We start from the raw sequence: 12,290 nt of genomic DNA on the forward strand, positions 1-12,290 counted from the left end.
GGCACCTGCTAGTGTATAGGCAACGTCGGCGGGCGGTGTTGTGGGAAGAATAGGTAAGGTAGTAGGTAGCGAGGCTGGCGTTGGGTAATTTGGTGGTGAGGCTCGTCACTGAGAGAAGCGATGTTGAACGTCGACTCTTTGGAGGGGTATGCACTAGCCGTTCTTGGCGAGAGTGCGATCTCTTTCCAAACATCTTATCTGGATGGATCACGGAAATGTTATTATTTTGCTTTCTCCTCATAGTTCTATATTATCACAAAGACGACAAAGAATTTGCTTCAATCAAGGCTTTTGAAATGCGAGAATTATCGTCCGTTGTAGGCCATTCTATTCAAATTTTGATACTAATCCAGTCAAATGCCTCCTTCCTGAACGCCGACCCATGCAGGAACATCCAACAGTCTACTGCTCATCATCACCGCTAATGGAAGAAAAATAATCTGCTGGACCGCCACTCAGAGGACTGCGACCACTACCATTACTTGACTGTTCATCATCGCTGCTTCGGCTTCCATTCATACTTTGCACAGCACGCCTAGGCGGCCGTGGCACCTTGAGTCGCGTCCCCTCGAACATGAAACTGCTTGTTTCGCGCTCATCTCGGGGGCTTCTAAGATTGACCATTTCTAATGCTTCCATCAATGTAGCCCCACTTTCATCCAACGCCGTTAGGAACCGCGCAAGTTCCTTGCATAACTCCCAGTCACCTTCATCCTTAGCTCTCGAAAGTAAACGCACGAGTTGCTCTGAACTCGAGCTCAGCTCCTCAAATGTATGTAAGATTAGCAGATAGCCGCCTGCTGTTTTTAACGAACCCCTTTGGAGTGATTCCTCGAAGAGTTCCTGTGGGGGCGGTAGATAGGTAAATAATGTGCGCCATGATCGCACTTCTGTCTTGCGAGTACATTGTACAACGATATCCAGATACTCGGGAAACGAGGACAAGAACGACAGCACACCTGGTAAGAGAGCAGTTTCTGGTGTTGGTGAAGTGTCGACTTCTTCGTCAAGAACGTTGTGAAGTAGGATCTCCAGAGAATGGGCAAAATACTCCAGCTGCTGGTACTGCTGAGCTAGATGCAGTGCCGACGATGAATCGAATCTAGACAGGTGAAATCGAAGAACTTGAGGAATGAATAGATGTGTCTGGCATGAGGTTAACAACAGCACACTTTGGAAGAGGTTTTAGGGACATACCCGTATTGTGAACTTGAAGAAAGCAAAATTCACGTCACGGCGTTGGACAAGGTCAGGCTCAAGGCCAAGAAGTATACCTTTACCAAGTAAGACGGACAGCGGGTAGAAGTCGATTGGTATCGAGACCACAGGAGGTAACTCTCGGCCAAGTTCTGTGGGAGCAGATCGAAGCACATCCTGGACGTCCGTCCAAACCTTCATGTCGGTTCCCTCAAATGTCCAAAGGGAGTCTCTGAGGCCATTTCCTTCTTCAGTACCCGCTTGGTCTCCATTGAACCCAGTCAATAATTCCTCCGAGTCTCTAGGTGGGCTTGCGAAAGGCAGGTCTCTCATAAGTGCGTAGTACTCGACATTTTGTGCAATGATACGCATGTCGTACTTCAATTTCTGCTCCTCATCTAACGATGGCTGGAGCAGAACGAGTTTACCATCAACCAGAAAGAGCACTGTTGCGACAGCAACATCTTGTGAGGGGTCTCCGTCGAGAAGTTGATCATCAGGCAAGATCCAACTAAGTCCTCTCACTCGCGCAGGCGATCTCACAATACCATGAAAGGCAATTTGACCGACCTGGATAAGTTTTACTGTGTCTGCAGTTGCAGTAATGATGTAGTGATAAAGAAGGTTGTCGTAGGTATAGACTAGTAACGAGTCTTCGCCAGATGGGGCAATGAGAACGACAGGGGATGGCAATGTCTCAATGTGAAGTACTAGAGAATTATCGAGGGCGGCTTCACGAGAGTAAAGTCGGAGCTCAAAAAAGTCTCCAGCTTCTACAGCAGCGACTAAAATATGCTGGTACCAGCACATCCCTCCCCGTACCTGAAATTCGTTTTCCATGTTCTCGTTGACGAACGTTTTCCATCTACCACTGTTGACGCTGTAATGCGCCAGCCCCCGACGGCCTGCCACCGCAACATATCTGCCATCAGAAGATATAACAGAGGAACGTATCGGCCACTGGTCCACTAGGTAGCTGGATGGTATCTGTGCAGTGTGCCATAATGAGGCTTCGGCCGAAATGGTTGTCAGGTCAGGTAAATCGTAACCGCGATAGACCATGATGCTTGATGTAGTCTGCAATAGTGTTCGAGATATATTGGCTGAAGTGTAGCATCCAGTGACTGCACTTCGAGCCATCTCCACCGTCCATATCCGGTCATCCTGGTTGCCGATTATCAGTATTTCCGAACCACCCCCAAGCCACGTAGCTTCCTTGACTCCGTCTAGCCAGCCTTCTTCGTGGTCCCGGGAGATTCTCCGGTCGATACCAAAGCTGGTAGCCCCTGGCTTGCCGAAGACGCTCCATGTAGCCCACCCGTTTTCATATCCAGCAAATAGACAGTACCCATCAGGAGAATATGTCAAGCATGTCAGTGGGCCTGAAGATTGCCTTGAAACTGATGCCTTGTGAACATGTGACGATGGTATGTTCCCAACATAATCTCTTGCGGTATATATTTGGATGGTGCCGTCGGCGCATCCAATAGCAATCAAAGAAAATCTAGCATTGATGGATGCATGAGTTGCAGATAGGTCGGTGGACTGCGGGGTATGGAAACAGTAGCCGCGGAAAAGTCTTTGGGGGCCATCGGTCGTTCTGGACTGAGGGAGCCGTTGAACAGCATATGCCTTTCCATCGCTTGTGATCCAGCAAGACAAGTTCATTGGTCTATCATGAATCATCTCTGTTACGTTTGTCTTTTTCGGTAGCCACTCCATGCGACTGAAGAGTTCAGTGCTTGTCTGATTCCCAGCGCTGTCAGGCGTCCATCTGATACATTGCACGGCCGCTGGCTTTTGAGTCGCAACCACAAGCTCCTCATCGAGAGCCAATGCTTTCCCAATGCCAGCATCAACTTTTATGACCATCCGAAATCGAACGCTTACTTCTCTTACTCCCCCGCCCTCACCTGGTCCCCATAGAATTCTGTCCCCCCCTTGGTTTCTTCCCTCCTGGTTTCTTGTTCCACTGAAATTGCTTTGCCTCCGAGCATGGCCATTCGTATGGCTGGAGAATCGAGGCCTATATACCCGAGCATCCGGGTCCGTAGCTAGGGTGTATGTAATTAGATAGCCGTGAGTGGTCTGGACGACGAATATGGCCGAATCGGGACGGACGAGGAGTGATACGTTCGAGCCATAGGTGTTCAGGGATTTTCTAGAGCGGACCACTACAGCTAAGATAGCAGTTGGCTATAAATGGAAATCAGTCAAACTTCGTGTCAAACCCCAGGCGACGTACCTTTGTTTGCCATATGGTCAACGACGTCGAAGTAATGACAGCGAAGAGGTGCCCAGTCCGTGAAATTCTAAGAGCAAGCAGTGGCTCGGTATCGGCAGATCTAGAAAACGAAGCATCCCGGCTGGACAGTCGCGTAGAAAGGTTATGTTCTGAAGCATGCTCGACTGGTTTAATGCCTGGAGTAATAGGAGTCAAAGGGATAGGATTTGACGATTGGAGCTCGTCGTTTGCTCTATCTTCTGACGCAGCGCTCGGAGCGTCTACTAGAGACCCACTACCCTCTGTTGTTTCGCGCGATTCCGCATCATCGTCGAATTCGAAGATGCGCTCTTTAGCTGCTTTGATGTTGCTCGCGGCATATATCCGTGGAGCTCCAATGGGCCAGTACATGGCTGCGCGATGCCGAAATTCCTCATTCGTATGGTCGCATGCCCGCGAAGTGGCACATCAGTCGTGCAGGAGAAAGTTTGGGCATTTAAAGCATGGTGAATCGAGTGATCAATTATTGCTATTGCGAAGACAAGGATAAGGCTGCTTTCCCTAGTTGGTAGGTACCGTATAGAGGTTGGATTTAGTCCGGAGAATATCGTCCAATCAGAGGATAGCATCACAAGCGAATAATATATATTGTTAGCCGGGCGGATCATTCTCATACTCCTTGCTTCTTTGCTTCCATTTATACTATTTGACAGAGGCATATTATTATTAACAGACGCTCGTTCATGTCATTTTCTGATATTTTTGGTCATAATCTCCACCAGAAGCTCGAATATACCTCTAGTTGTCATACTCCACATATACGAGGATATCTATTGAACAAGGCTCAATCTGCCCGGCTGGTACAGCCTCTGGACCTGTAACGAATTATAACCTACTATCGCGCTCATGGCGCCTCCATTCCGCCATCGTGGGAGCGTCTCTAAAGAACGCTTCTCGACGTTTGCTAGTACACTTCGAACACAGGCATATCATGATCCTGTAGCACGTGGAGCCAGTTCTCACGGGTATGTAAATGCAAAATCTCCTTTGGGGCAATGAAAATCAATTTCATCATGTTATAATAGCATGTTTGAGAGGCTGTAGGTGTCATTTTGTTGGCTTGGAGGACTTCTAAAATAATGTGTTCTGTTCCTTCCTTAACATGGGACTTTAAGTTTTTCTATATCTCTGTACCAGCATACCTTGGGCCGCCCTCACTACTCCATACACCCTTAAAATCACCCAGTCTAAAACACCCTTCAACTGTTCATGATGCTAATCCACCAAAATAGCTTAAGGTCAATCGCCTGGAACCCTCTCGGTACTCTAATAGCAGCTGGCGCAGCAGACAAAACACTTCGAGTGTACGTCAAGTTCCTAGAGACATACTGCCTCTTTCTATCTAGTTGCTAACTAGATTTTACAGATGGAACCCGGACCGGGCAAATGTACGATGGTCGACAGAATTGAAGGGCCATGCTGCCGGGATAGAGAAGGTGGCTTTCAACCCCGTGAAGGACGCAGAACTTTGCAGCGTTTCTATCGATGGTGTCGTTAAGTTTTGGGATGTGAGGACAAAAGCAGTGATCAATGAGATTAAAGGTCTCGGTGAGGCATTTACTCTGGCTTGGGCTCCAGATGGCGAGAGTCTTGTAGTTGGTAATAAAGTATGTCCTTTCTTAATTCTCGACAGCCGCTCCATCCCCAATACAGCAAGCTCTTTTAGCAACAGGTTGGCGAACATCGAAATTCATGATGCTAAAGGTCTCAGGCGGACAATATTTATGTTCTCTCACCAACACAATCGACGCCACTTGCTTCGCACCAGCAATTTGTCCAAACCAATCAGATATGTTTCTGTCATAGCGGCAACAAGATATTTGTAACAACAGGAGAAGGCCGAACCAAGATACTATCATATCCAGATTTCGAGCCAATTCTCTACACCAGCGACGCCCATACCACACCATTTACTCTCAACGGCCACACCTCGTCATGCTACTCCGTAGACATACAACCAACAGCGAGGTTCCTCGCTACCGGTGGATCGGATTCAATCATAGCCCTATGGGATACAACAGATTGGCATTGCCAGCGAACTCTGATAGATATGGTTGGCCCTGTGCGAAGTATAAGCTTCAGTTTTGATGGTAGTTATATTGTTGGTGGTAGCGATGAAGGTCGAGGCTTGGAAATCGCGCACACCGAAACTGGAGACTATGTGCATTCTATCAAGACTGGGTCGCCAACTCCCATGGTTGCTTGGCACCCTAGTCGGTATTGTCTAGCGTATGCAGACACGGACAGCTTGAAGATCATTGGAGTTGATCCGGAAAAAAAATGAAAGATGCGTGTATAGTAATCAAGTTAGGATATTCCGGGTTCTTATTAGGCATTGTTGAGTGGACAGTTTCCATACACTACGGCCCCTCTATGCTCTCGGCTCAATTGCATTGCTCCTCGGCAACTTTCATTCCCACTGTTAATAGCAGCAAGCCATCTGGCAACTAGAAGTTGTATAGGTTCTTAGGTGCACAGAAACCAAAGCATGAAAGCTCGAGAAAAGGGGGAGGGGCATGGCGTGGCGTCCTGATGTTCATTTAAAGTTGTAGAGCCAGGGTCACAGAGTAACGACGGGCTCGGCTCAGCAGCCCAGGGACTCGTGGATAAAACACGTCATGCATAGTAGCCTCAGTCTCTGAATAGGTAATCAAAGCTCCAATGGCTTCATGCGGAGGAATATCTTTTCGCTCGTTCACGGCCGGGGAACGGCGAGAGTGAAGTGAAAGTGCCACTGAACTGACACATGCTGCCCTCTCCACAAGGCTGAGCTGACATGGTTACCGATATTTTCGACAAGCATTCACAGTAGTAGCCATCCAGCTTACGGAATCAGGCATAGACATCGCTGGTGCCTGGGAATGTTCGTGGCAGCCGGGGGTACAGAATTCTCGGCCGTTGTGAATGGCTTCGGACTTTGTACATTGCAGTTGATTAAATCCCTGTCCTCCATCAGCAGAATTATTAGCTACTGTAACATTTCAGTCTGTGTATCCAAATTCGTTTACAGAAAGTTGGTGGGAAGGTTTAGACGGTTATTTCATTAATAGCACCTGTGATTCACGAGATCATTTCCCTCGCAAACACAAAGGAATCCTCCGAACCTCAAGCGAACGTCGCAAATAGGTAAGCTGTGCTCTTTTGAAGCAGCCTCAAAAGCCATTTGTAGCAGGACAGGGATCCCAGTACCGGTATGTGAATCGATTCGTCTAGTTCAACTCAAGTTGTTGAATTAGAGCAATCGCAATTAGCGCCGCGATCACGGTCCATCTCAGGTTCTCTTTGAAGTTACGAGCGGCGCGGGTTCGTTCGTAACAACGTCAGCCTCCTGGCGACTGATCGCTTAAACCCGAAGCATCTATCGTTAGCTAGAAGCTCTGGCACTTGAAAATAGGTCTGGGGGTTCAGGACAAGAGCGACTAAACCGCGAACATGTCGTCAGCTTCGAATACACCACCGGACGATTACTTCAACGACCTTTCACGACCCACAGGCAATAATGGAAGGAATAAGAGGCAGAGAACCCCCCCGGCCGATGCGAACACTGTTGTTGTCGATGCTGGAAGCGGAGGAGATTCTGGTGTCCCTAAGCCCAAGAGAATAGCCTGCATTATCTGCAGGAAGAGGAAGTTGAAGTGCGATGGGACCAAACCGAGCTGTTCAACCTGTACGCGACTGGGACATGATTGCGCGTATGATGAGGTGCGCAGGAAGTCTGGCCCAAAACGAGGATATGTGAAGGCCTTGGAAGAGAGATTAAGTCAGTTATTTCAATTTCCCCTCCCCTAGATTCAGGGTTCATACCCATTATCAAAATATTAAGCTAACACCTGTTCCTCAATATAGAGCAAGTAGAAACGCTGCTCAAAACCCAGGATCCAGCTGTGCCAGATACTCCACAAACAACTTTCCCACAAGCCAATGTCAGCGGGGTAGCGCCTCGGGCTGTTCCTGCGGCAGACTTTGGTGTGTCGAATTCGTCGATTGGCATTGCGGAGGGTGTAAATGCTGAGCGTTGGGGATTCAATGGCGACTCTCCTGCCCAACTCTCAATGGACAACATGGATTTTACGGCAGACATGAATATGGGGATGGGTATCGATGATAACACCTTTACATGGGAGATGATTGGGCTTGGTCTGGAGGAACCACTCCCTCCTCAGGAAACTATTGATGAATTGTATGTGACATTCCTTGGTCCATTGGAAGCAGAAGCTTATCTCGTGTATAGGCATCAAATTTATTTCGACAAAATACACCCCTCTTTGCCGATGATCCACAAATACCGATATCTAGCAGCGATGAACCTGTAAGCCCTCCAAGTTATTCAGCTCTTGTGCTCCGATCCATTTTGTTTCCAACCTCCTTTCTCGTGCTTGTTTCAAGCTCTTCCAAAACTTTGCACGCCCTGACAACCAATCTTGCAAAGTATATCTTAATATGCCATTGCTTCATATCATAGTACCTTACGAAAGTTGTGCTTAGGAATAGCTAACTGATACCCTTGCAGAGCACCAAGTCAGCGCCCACCTGTGGCATTACGATATGCTATGTGGACTCTTGCAGCATCTGTGGTTGAGAAGTTCATGGATCTGAAAGACCACTTCTACCAGCGAGCTCGAAAATATATGGAGTTGGATTACATCAAGGGTCATGGTGAGCATATGATATCGATCGCTCACGCACAGACCCATGTCATTTTAGCCTCCTACGAATTCAAGATGATGTATTTCCCCAGAGCGTGGATGAGTACGGGCTCAGCCATCAGACTCTGTCAAATGTCAGTAAAAGTTCTACTAGCGCGCAAATACATTTGCTAATACCCAGCAGGATGGGTCTACATAGGCTGGATGGCGCCGGTCTAGACGTGAAACAATGCCTTCCTCCCCCTCGAGACTGGACTGAGAGAGAAGAAAGGAAGAGGACGTTCTGGATGGCTTTCTGTGAGGATAGATATGCCAGTATTGGAACTGGTTGGCCAATGACTATCGACGAGAAGGACATCTTATCAGAACTTCCCGCTTCAGACGAAGCCTTTGAGATGAGTAAGCCAGAGCGGACACAAACTCTTCCGGAGGCTATGAGCCCTACAGGAGCATCGAAGCTGTCGCCATTTGCCGGTGTTGTACTAATGGCGTGTCTATTCGGGCGGAATCTCATACATCTACATCGTCCTGATGATGATGATCGAGATAATGATCTGAATGGCGAGTTTTGGAAACGTCACAGGAATATGGACAACATCCTTCTGAACACCTCACTCTCTTTACCATCTCATCTCAAGCTTCCCCAAGGCTTAGCAAACCCTAACATCGTGTTCACCAATATGAACATACACACATCCACAATTTGCTTGCACCAGGCAGCGATATACAAGGCGGATAAAAACAGTCTACCAGCATCAATCAGTGCTGAGAGCAAGGTGCGATGCATCACGGCAGCTAATGAGATCGCCAGCATTATGCGAATGATTTCCCACCTTGATCTGTCTTCTGTGGGTATTCCCAATTTTTGCTCCTCTGTGACCACTACTGACAGTATATAGATGAATTCATTTATATCATTTTGTCTATACGTCGCAGCGCGAGTCTTCGTGCAATACCTGAAGAGTCGACCGGATGATAGCCAAACTGGTGATTCCTTGAGATTTTTACTCTCTGCCATGAATGCCTTGAAAAAGAAGAACCCACTGACGGAATCATTTTTGGTCCAATTGGATGTCGACCTCGAGGGTCTTGGTATGCGAAATCCAAAATACAAATCCGTATTCGCATATAGTGAGGATAACGTAAGCATTCTCATCATCACTTCTTTCACAAGCTATGTTTTAACATTCTTCCTTTTAGCTGGGAATATCAAGTGCGAAGGCTCCACAGATAGGTTCGCGAGGTGTACATGGCATCATACGGTCGAACGAGTGCAACTTTATGACGGTTCAAGAAGCATCCGGTGACCCAAATCAATCCAAACCCCCCACCGGCGACACATATCCTACATCTGCAGCATCAAAGAATTCTCATCCTGACGGTAACGGGGTGGACTCATCTTGGATGGACTTCCAAAGCCACCAGCACTCTAAGCAAGGGCAAGGGCAAGAGGTACAGCAAAACATGCAGAATCTCGCGATTGGTTCAATTCCTAGCCAGCGAATCATAGATATAACTACTGGTAGCGGTTACATGAATCATGAAGGTAGTAGCCAAGGAGGCGATGCAGGACACTCCCCAGATACTGCACACTCGGCTTCTACTCGACCGACGCCGAACTCGACTACTCCCTCAGATACGCGCTCCAACTTACAGCCAGGAGCGACTAAATCTAGCGGTGCCTCCTACGAGACTAGTCCTGCATCGTCAAACAATGCCCGACACTCTTCGGGGGACGGAAGGTCGATGTCTGCCTTCTTTAATACGTCAACAGACTACGCCAACATTCCTCCAACGGGCTTGACACCCGGGGCGGACTATAGCATGCCAGAGACTCCTGGAAGCTTTGAGGTTCCTACTGGATGGGAAATGGGAAATCAGACCAACGACTTGACACCCGTGGGAGAGGGGGTTCTAAGACAGCTCATGGGGCTTGGGCCGCTGGATCCAATGTGAGTATCCCCATTGTTCTCCGCAAACACCGAGATCCAGTTCTAACACCTATACAGGGACATGGGATGGGAAGGATCTACATAGATACAATCTCCACTCGACGATTATAATGGCATCTTTGGGAACTATAAGCATGGGTGGATGGATGGATAGATAACGGCGTTCTTTTCTTCTCTTCTTTCTAATTTGGATGCCGGGGTACCTGCATATCATTTCTGTACTTTACAAGATACCATTCGCTTGGCACAGCACAGCAGAGCGTTTACGTTTTTACGATTTGTAAGAAAAGAAGGGATGCGGTTAGGAATTGGGTCATAGGTTTTACTTCATTCCCCGCTCTTGATAGCAAGCAACTATGAACGAGAAATAAACAAGGTATAAAGAAAATCTTTTATGAGAGACCGTGATCCTAGCTCGTGACTTGACTTGTGACGATATGTGTGGGACGTGGTATTGCACACATGGTGGGGATCTGAAAGATAAATGATCGCTCGAAGTGTAACAATGGCTGCCTGCGGGCTGTTGCCGTATTTGGTCCGAAAATTCTGGGGATGGGGGAAGGATGACCCGACTCGATGGTTGGGCGCGGTTGTGCATCCATCTCAATAGCCAGATAAGTTGGCTCTGTAGAAGAGAGCCGCGCTCGATGTGAATCACTGTAAGGCTGCATACTTCTTTGCAAAACATATACTTGGTCTTGGAAAGGCGGACCGCTTGTTCTTGTGTAACACATATTATCTTACATTGTCTACCATGAATAGGCAGCTGCATGGATTTACGAGGTTCTAGATTTATACATGGTTTGCTTGAAATCCCTCTTGAGTTCAGACGCCAGACTTAACAGAATACCGAAGAGTAAATTACAGACGAGTCTTGTCCATCGAGGCTTCACCTCTACTTGACTCGCCGTTTCCCCTGGTTTCGCACGCGTGCTGTCACCACCCACTTGTTTGGGTTTCTGACTTTGCGAGTCTTGTATCCTCCTTTGGCCTGTGAAGTTGTCAGTAAATGATTTATGGGGCGGGTTGTTCTCCAAACTCACTGGCATACCCCAAGGGCTGACGGGATCAACGTTACCCTTAGACTTTCCTCTTCCACCACCATGTGGATGGTCGGCTGTGCAAGCATTAGTCTCTTCTAGAACTATACTTGGAATTGGGTTCCTTACCGGCATTCATTGCGAGACCTCTCACCGTTGGGCGAATGTTCAACCAACGCTTTCTACCAGCCTTTCCAAGCTGCCGATGTTGGTAGTGAGGATTGCTGGCTACACCAATGGTAGCACATGCATCTTTGCTGACGTTCCGGACTTCGCCGCTCTTTAGTCGGACTTGTACGTATCTCTGTCCTCCTCCGTTGGTGTTGTCATCCTTGGAAACAACGGTGGCATAAGTACCAGCACTTCGACAGAAGACCGCTCCCCGAATTTTCGAAGACCCAACACAATATACCATAGTCCCAACAGGTATCATGTGGAGTGGTAAGCAATTGCCTCGCCACGCAGTCTTGGCTGCCAACACACCAGGATCTACCACTCCTCCCATACTGTCGAGCAGGTCTTTGGGAATACCAGCTCGGTAGCTTTGAACTACATCTCCAGCCCTCATACCCTCAGAAGCAACGATATAGCTCTTTTTCCCTGTAGTTTCTTCATTGAGTAGAGCAATGTGTGCACTTCGGCCGGGATCGTGCTCAATGCGCTCCACAGTATGCTTTCCAGGCGTCATCCGTGCGAAATCGACTGTTCGTATCCTTCTCTTGTGTCCACCACCGCGATGTCTAATTGTAACTCGGCCGCTATTGTTTCTTCCTCCCTTTCCGTGCCCCTTCTTTGCAAAAGTCAAGGGCAGAAACGGTCTTCCTTTCCATAGATGATCATTGATAGGTCGTTTGAGATGCCGTACACCGGGTGTTCGAGGCTTATATGTACGCATTGCAAACGCAGAACTGCTCTTCTCGGTCGTGGGAGGTGCAGCAAATCCTGCTGTTGCGACTGCCTGTGAAGGAGACTCGACCTTCATGGGCTCAACCACGGTTGCATAGGCACGGGGAAACGCATGCTGGATCGAAAGATATTTGCTGACTGCGCTCCGCGAAGACTGCCGCAGCAGTATTCTTGGTTGCAGCATGATAGGCGCTGGCTGACAAACACAATTAGTTTGTCTGCCAGGAACTGACCCGGAGTAGAAGATTGTGGGTTGGTGGAGGAA

General features: G+C 48.1%; 4 protein-coding genes across 4 annotated transcripts; 2 read left to right on the forward strand and 2 right to left on the reverse strand.

Moving 5' to 3' along the window:
- Positions 1 to 402: 402 nt before the first annotated feature.
- Positions 403 to 3,832, reverse strand: Ric1 (RAB6A-GEF complex partner protein; the record flags this gene model as incomplete). The annotated part of the gene is made up of 3 exons (XM_031148890.1): positions 403 to 1,146; positions 1,198 to 3,393; positions 3,443 to 3,832. The coding sequence occupies 3 exons, from the start codon at positions 3,830 to 3,832 to the stop codon at positions 403 to 405; spliced, it is 3,330 nt and encodes a 1,109-aa protein (XP_031005341.1).
- Positions 3,833 to 4,327: 495 nt separating this feature from the next.
- THO3 (THO complex subunit) lies at positions 4,328 to 5,765 on the forward strand (the record flags this gene model as incomplete). Its single annotated transcript, XM_031148891.1, has 4 exons — positions 4,328 to 4,446; positions 4,714 to 4,785; positions 4,848 to 5,088; positions 5,193 to 5,765. 4 exons carry the CDS (start codon positions 4,328 to 4,330, stop codon positions 5,763 to 5,765), a joined length of 1,005 nt encoding a protein of 334 aa, XP_031005342.1.
- A 1,148-nt stretch (positions 5,766 to 6,913) lies between these two features.
- On the forward strand, positions 6,914 to 10,164 carry ctnR_1 (Citrinin biosynthesis transcriptional activator; the record flags this gene model as incomplete). The annotated part of the gene is made up of 7 exons (XM_031148892.1): positions 6,914 to 7,241; positions 7,328 to 7,790; positions 7,992 to 8,261; positions 8,312 to 8,975; positions 9,027 to 9,269; positions 9,328 to 10,079; positions 10,137 to 10,164. The coding sequence occupies 7 exons, from the start codon at positions 6,914 to 6,916 to the stop codon at positions 10,162 to 10,164; spliced, it is 2,748 nt and encodes a 915-aa protein (XP_031005339.1).
- Positions 10,165 to 10,974: 810 nt separating this feature from the next.
- On the reverse strand, positions 10,975 to 12,209 carry RML2 (54S ribosomal protein, mitochondrial; the record flags this gene model as incomplete). The annotated part of the gene is made up of 3 exons (XM_031148893.1): positions 10,975 to 11,070; positions 11,123 to 11,196; positions 11,249 to 12,209. 3 exons carry the CDS (start codon positions 12,207 to 12,209, stop codon positions 10,975 to 10,977), a joined length of 1,131 nt encoding a protein of 376 aa, XP_031005340.1.
- Between the last annotated feature and the right edge of the window lie 81 nt (positions 12,210 to 12,290).

Source organism: Lachnellula hyalina (assembly GCF_007821495.1).
Source record: "Lachnellula hyalina strain CBS 185.66 chromosome Unknown contig00067, whole genome shotgun sequence".
Lineage (NCBI taxonomy): Eukaryota > Fungi > Ascomycota > Leotiomycetes > Helotiales > Lachnaceae > Lachnellula > Lachnellula hyalina.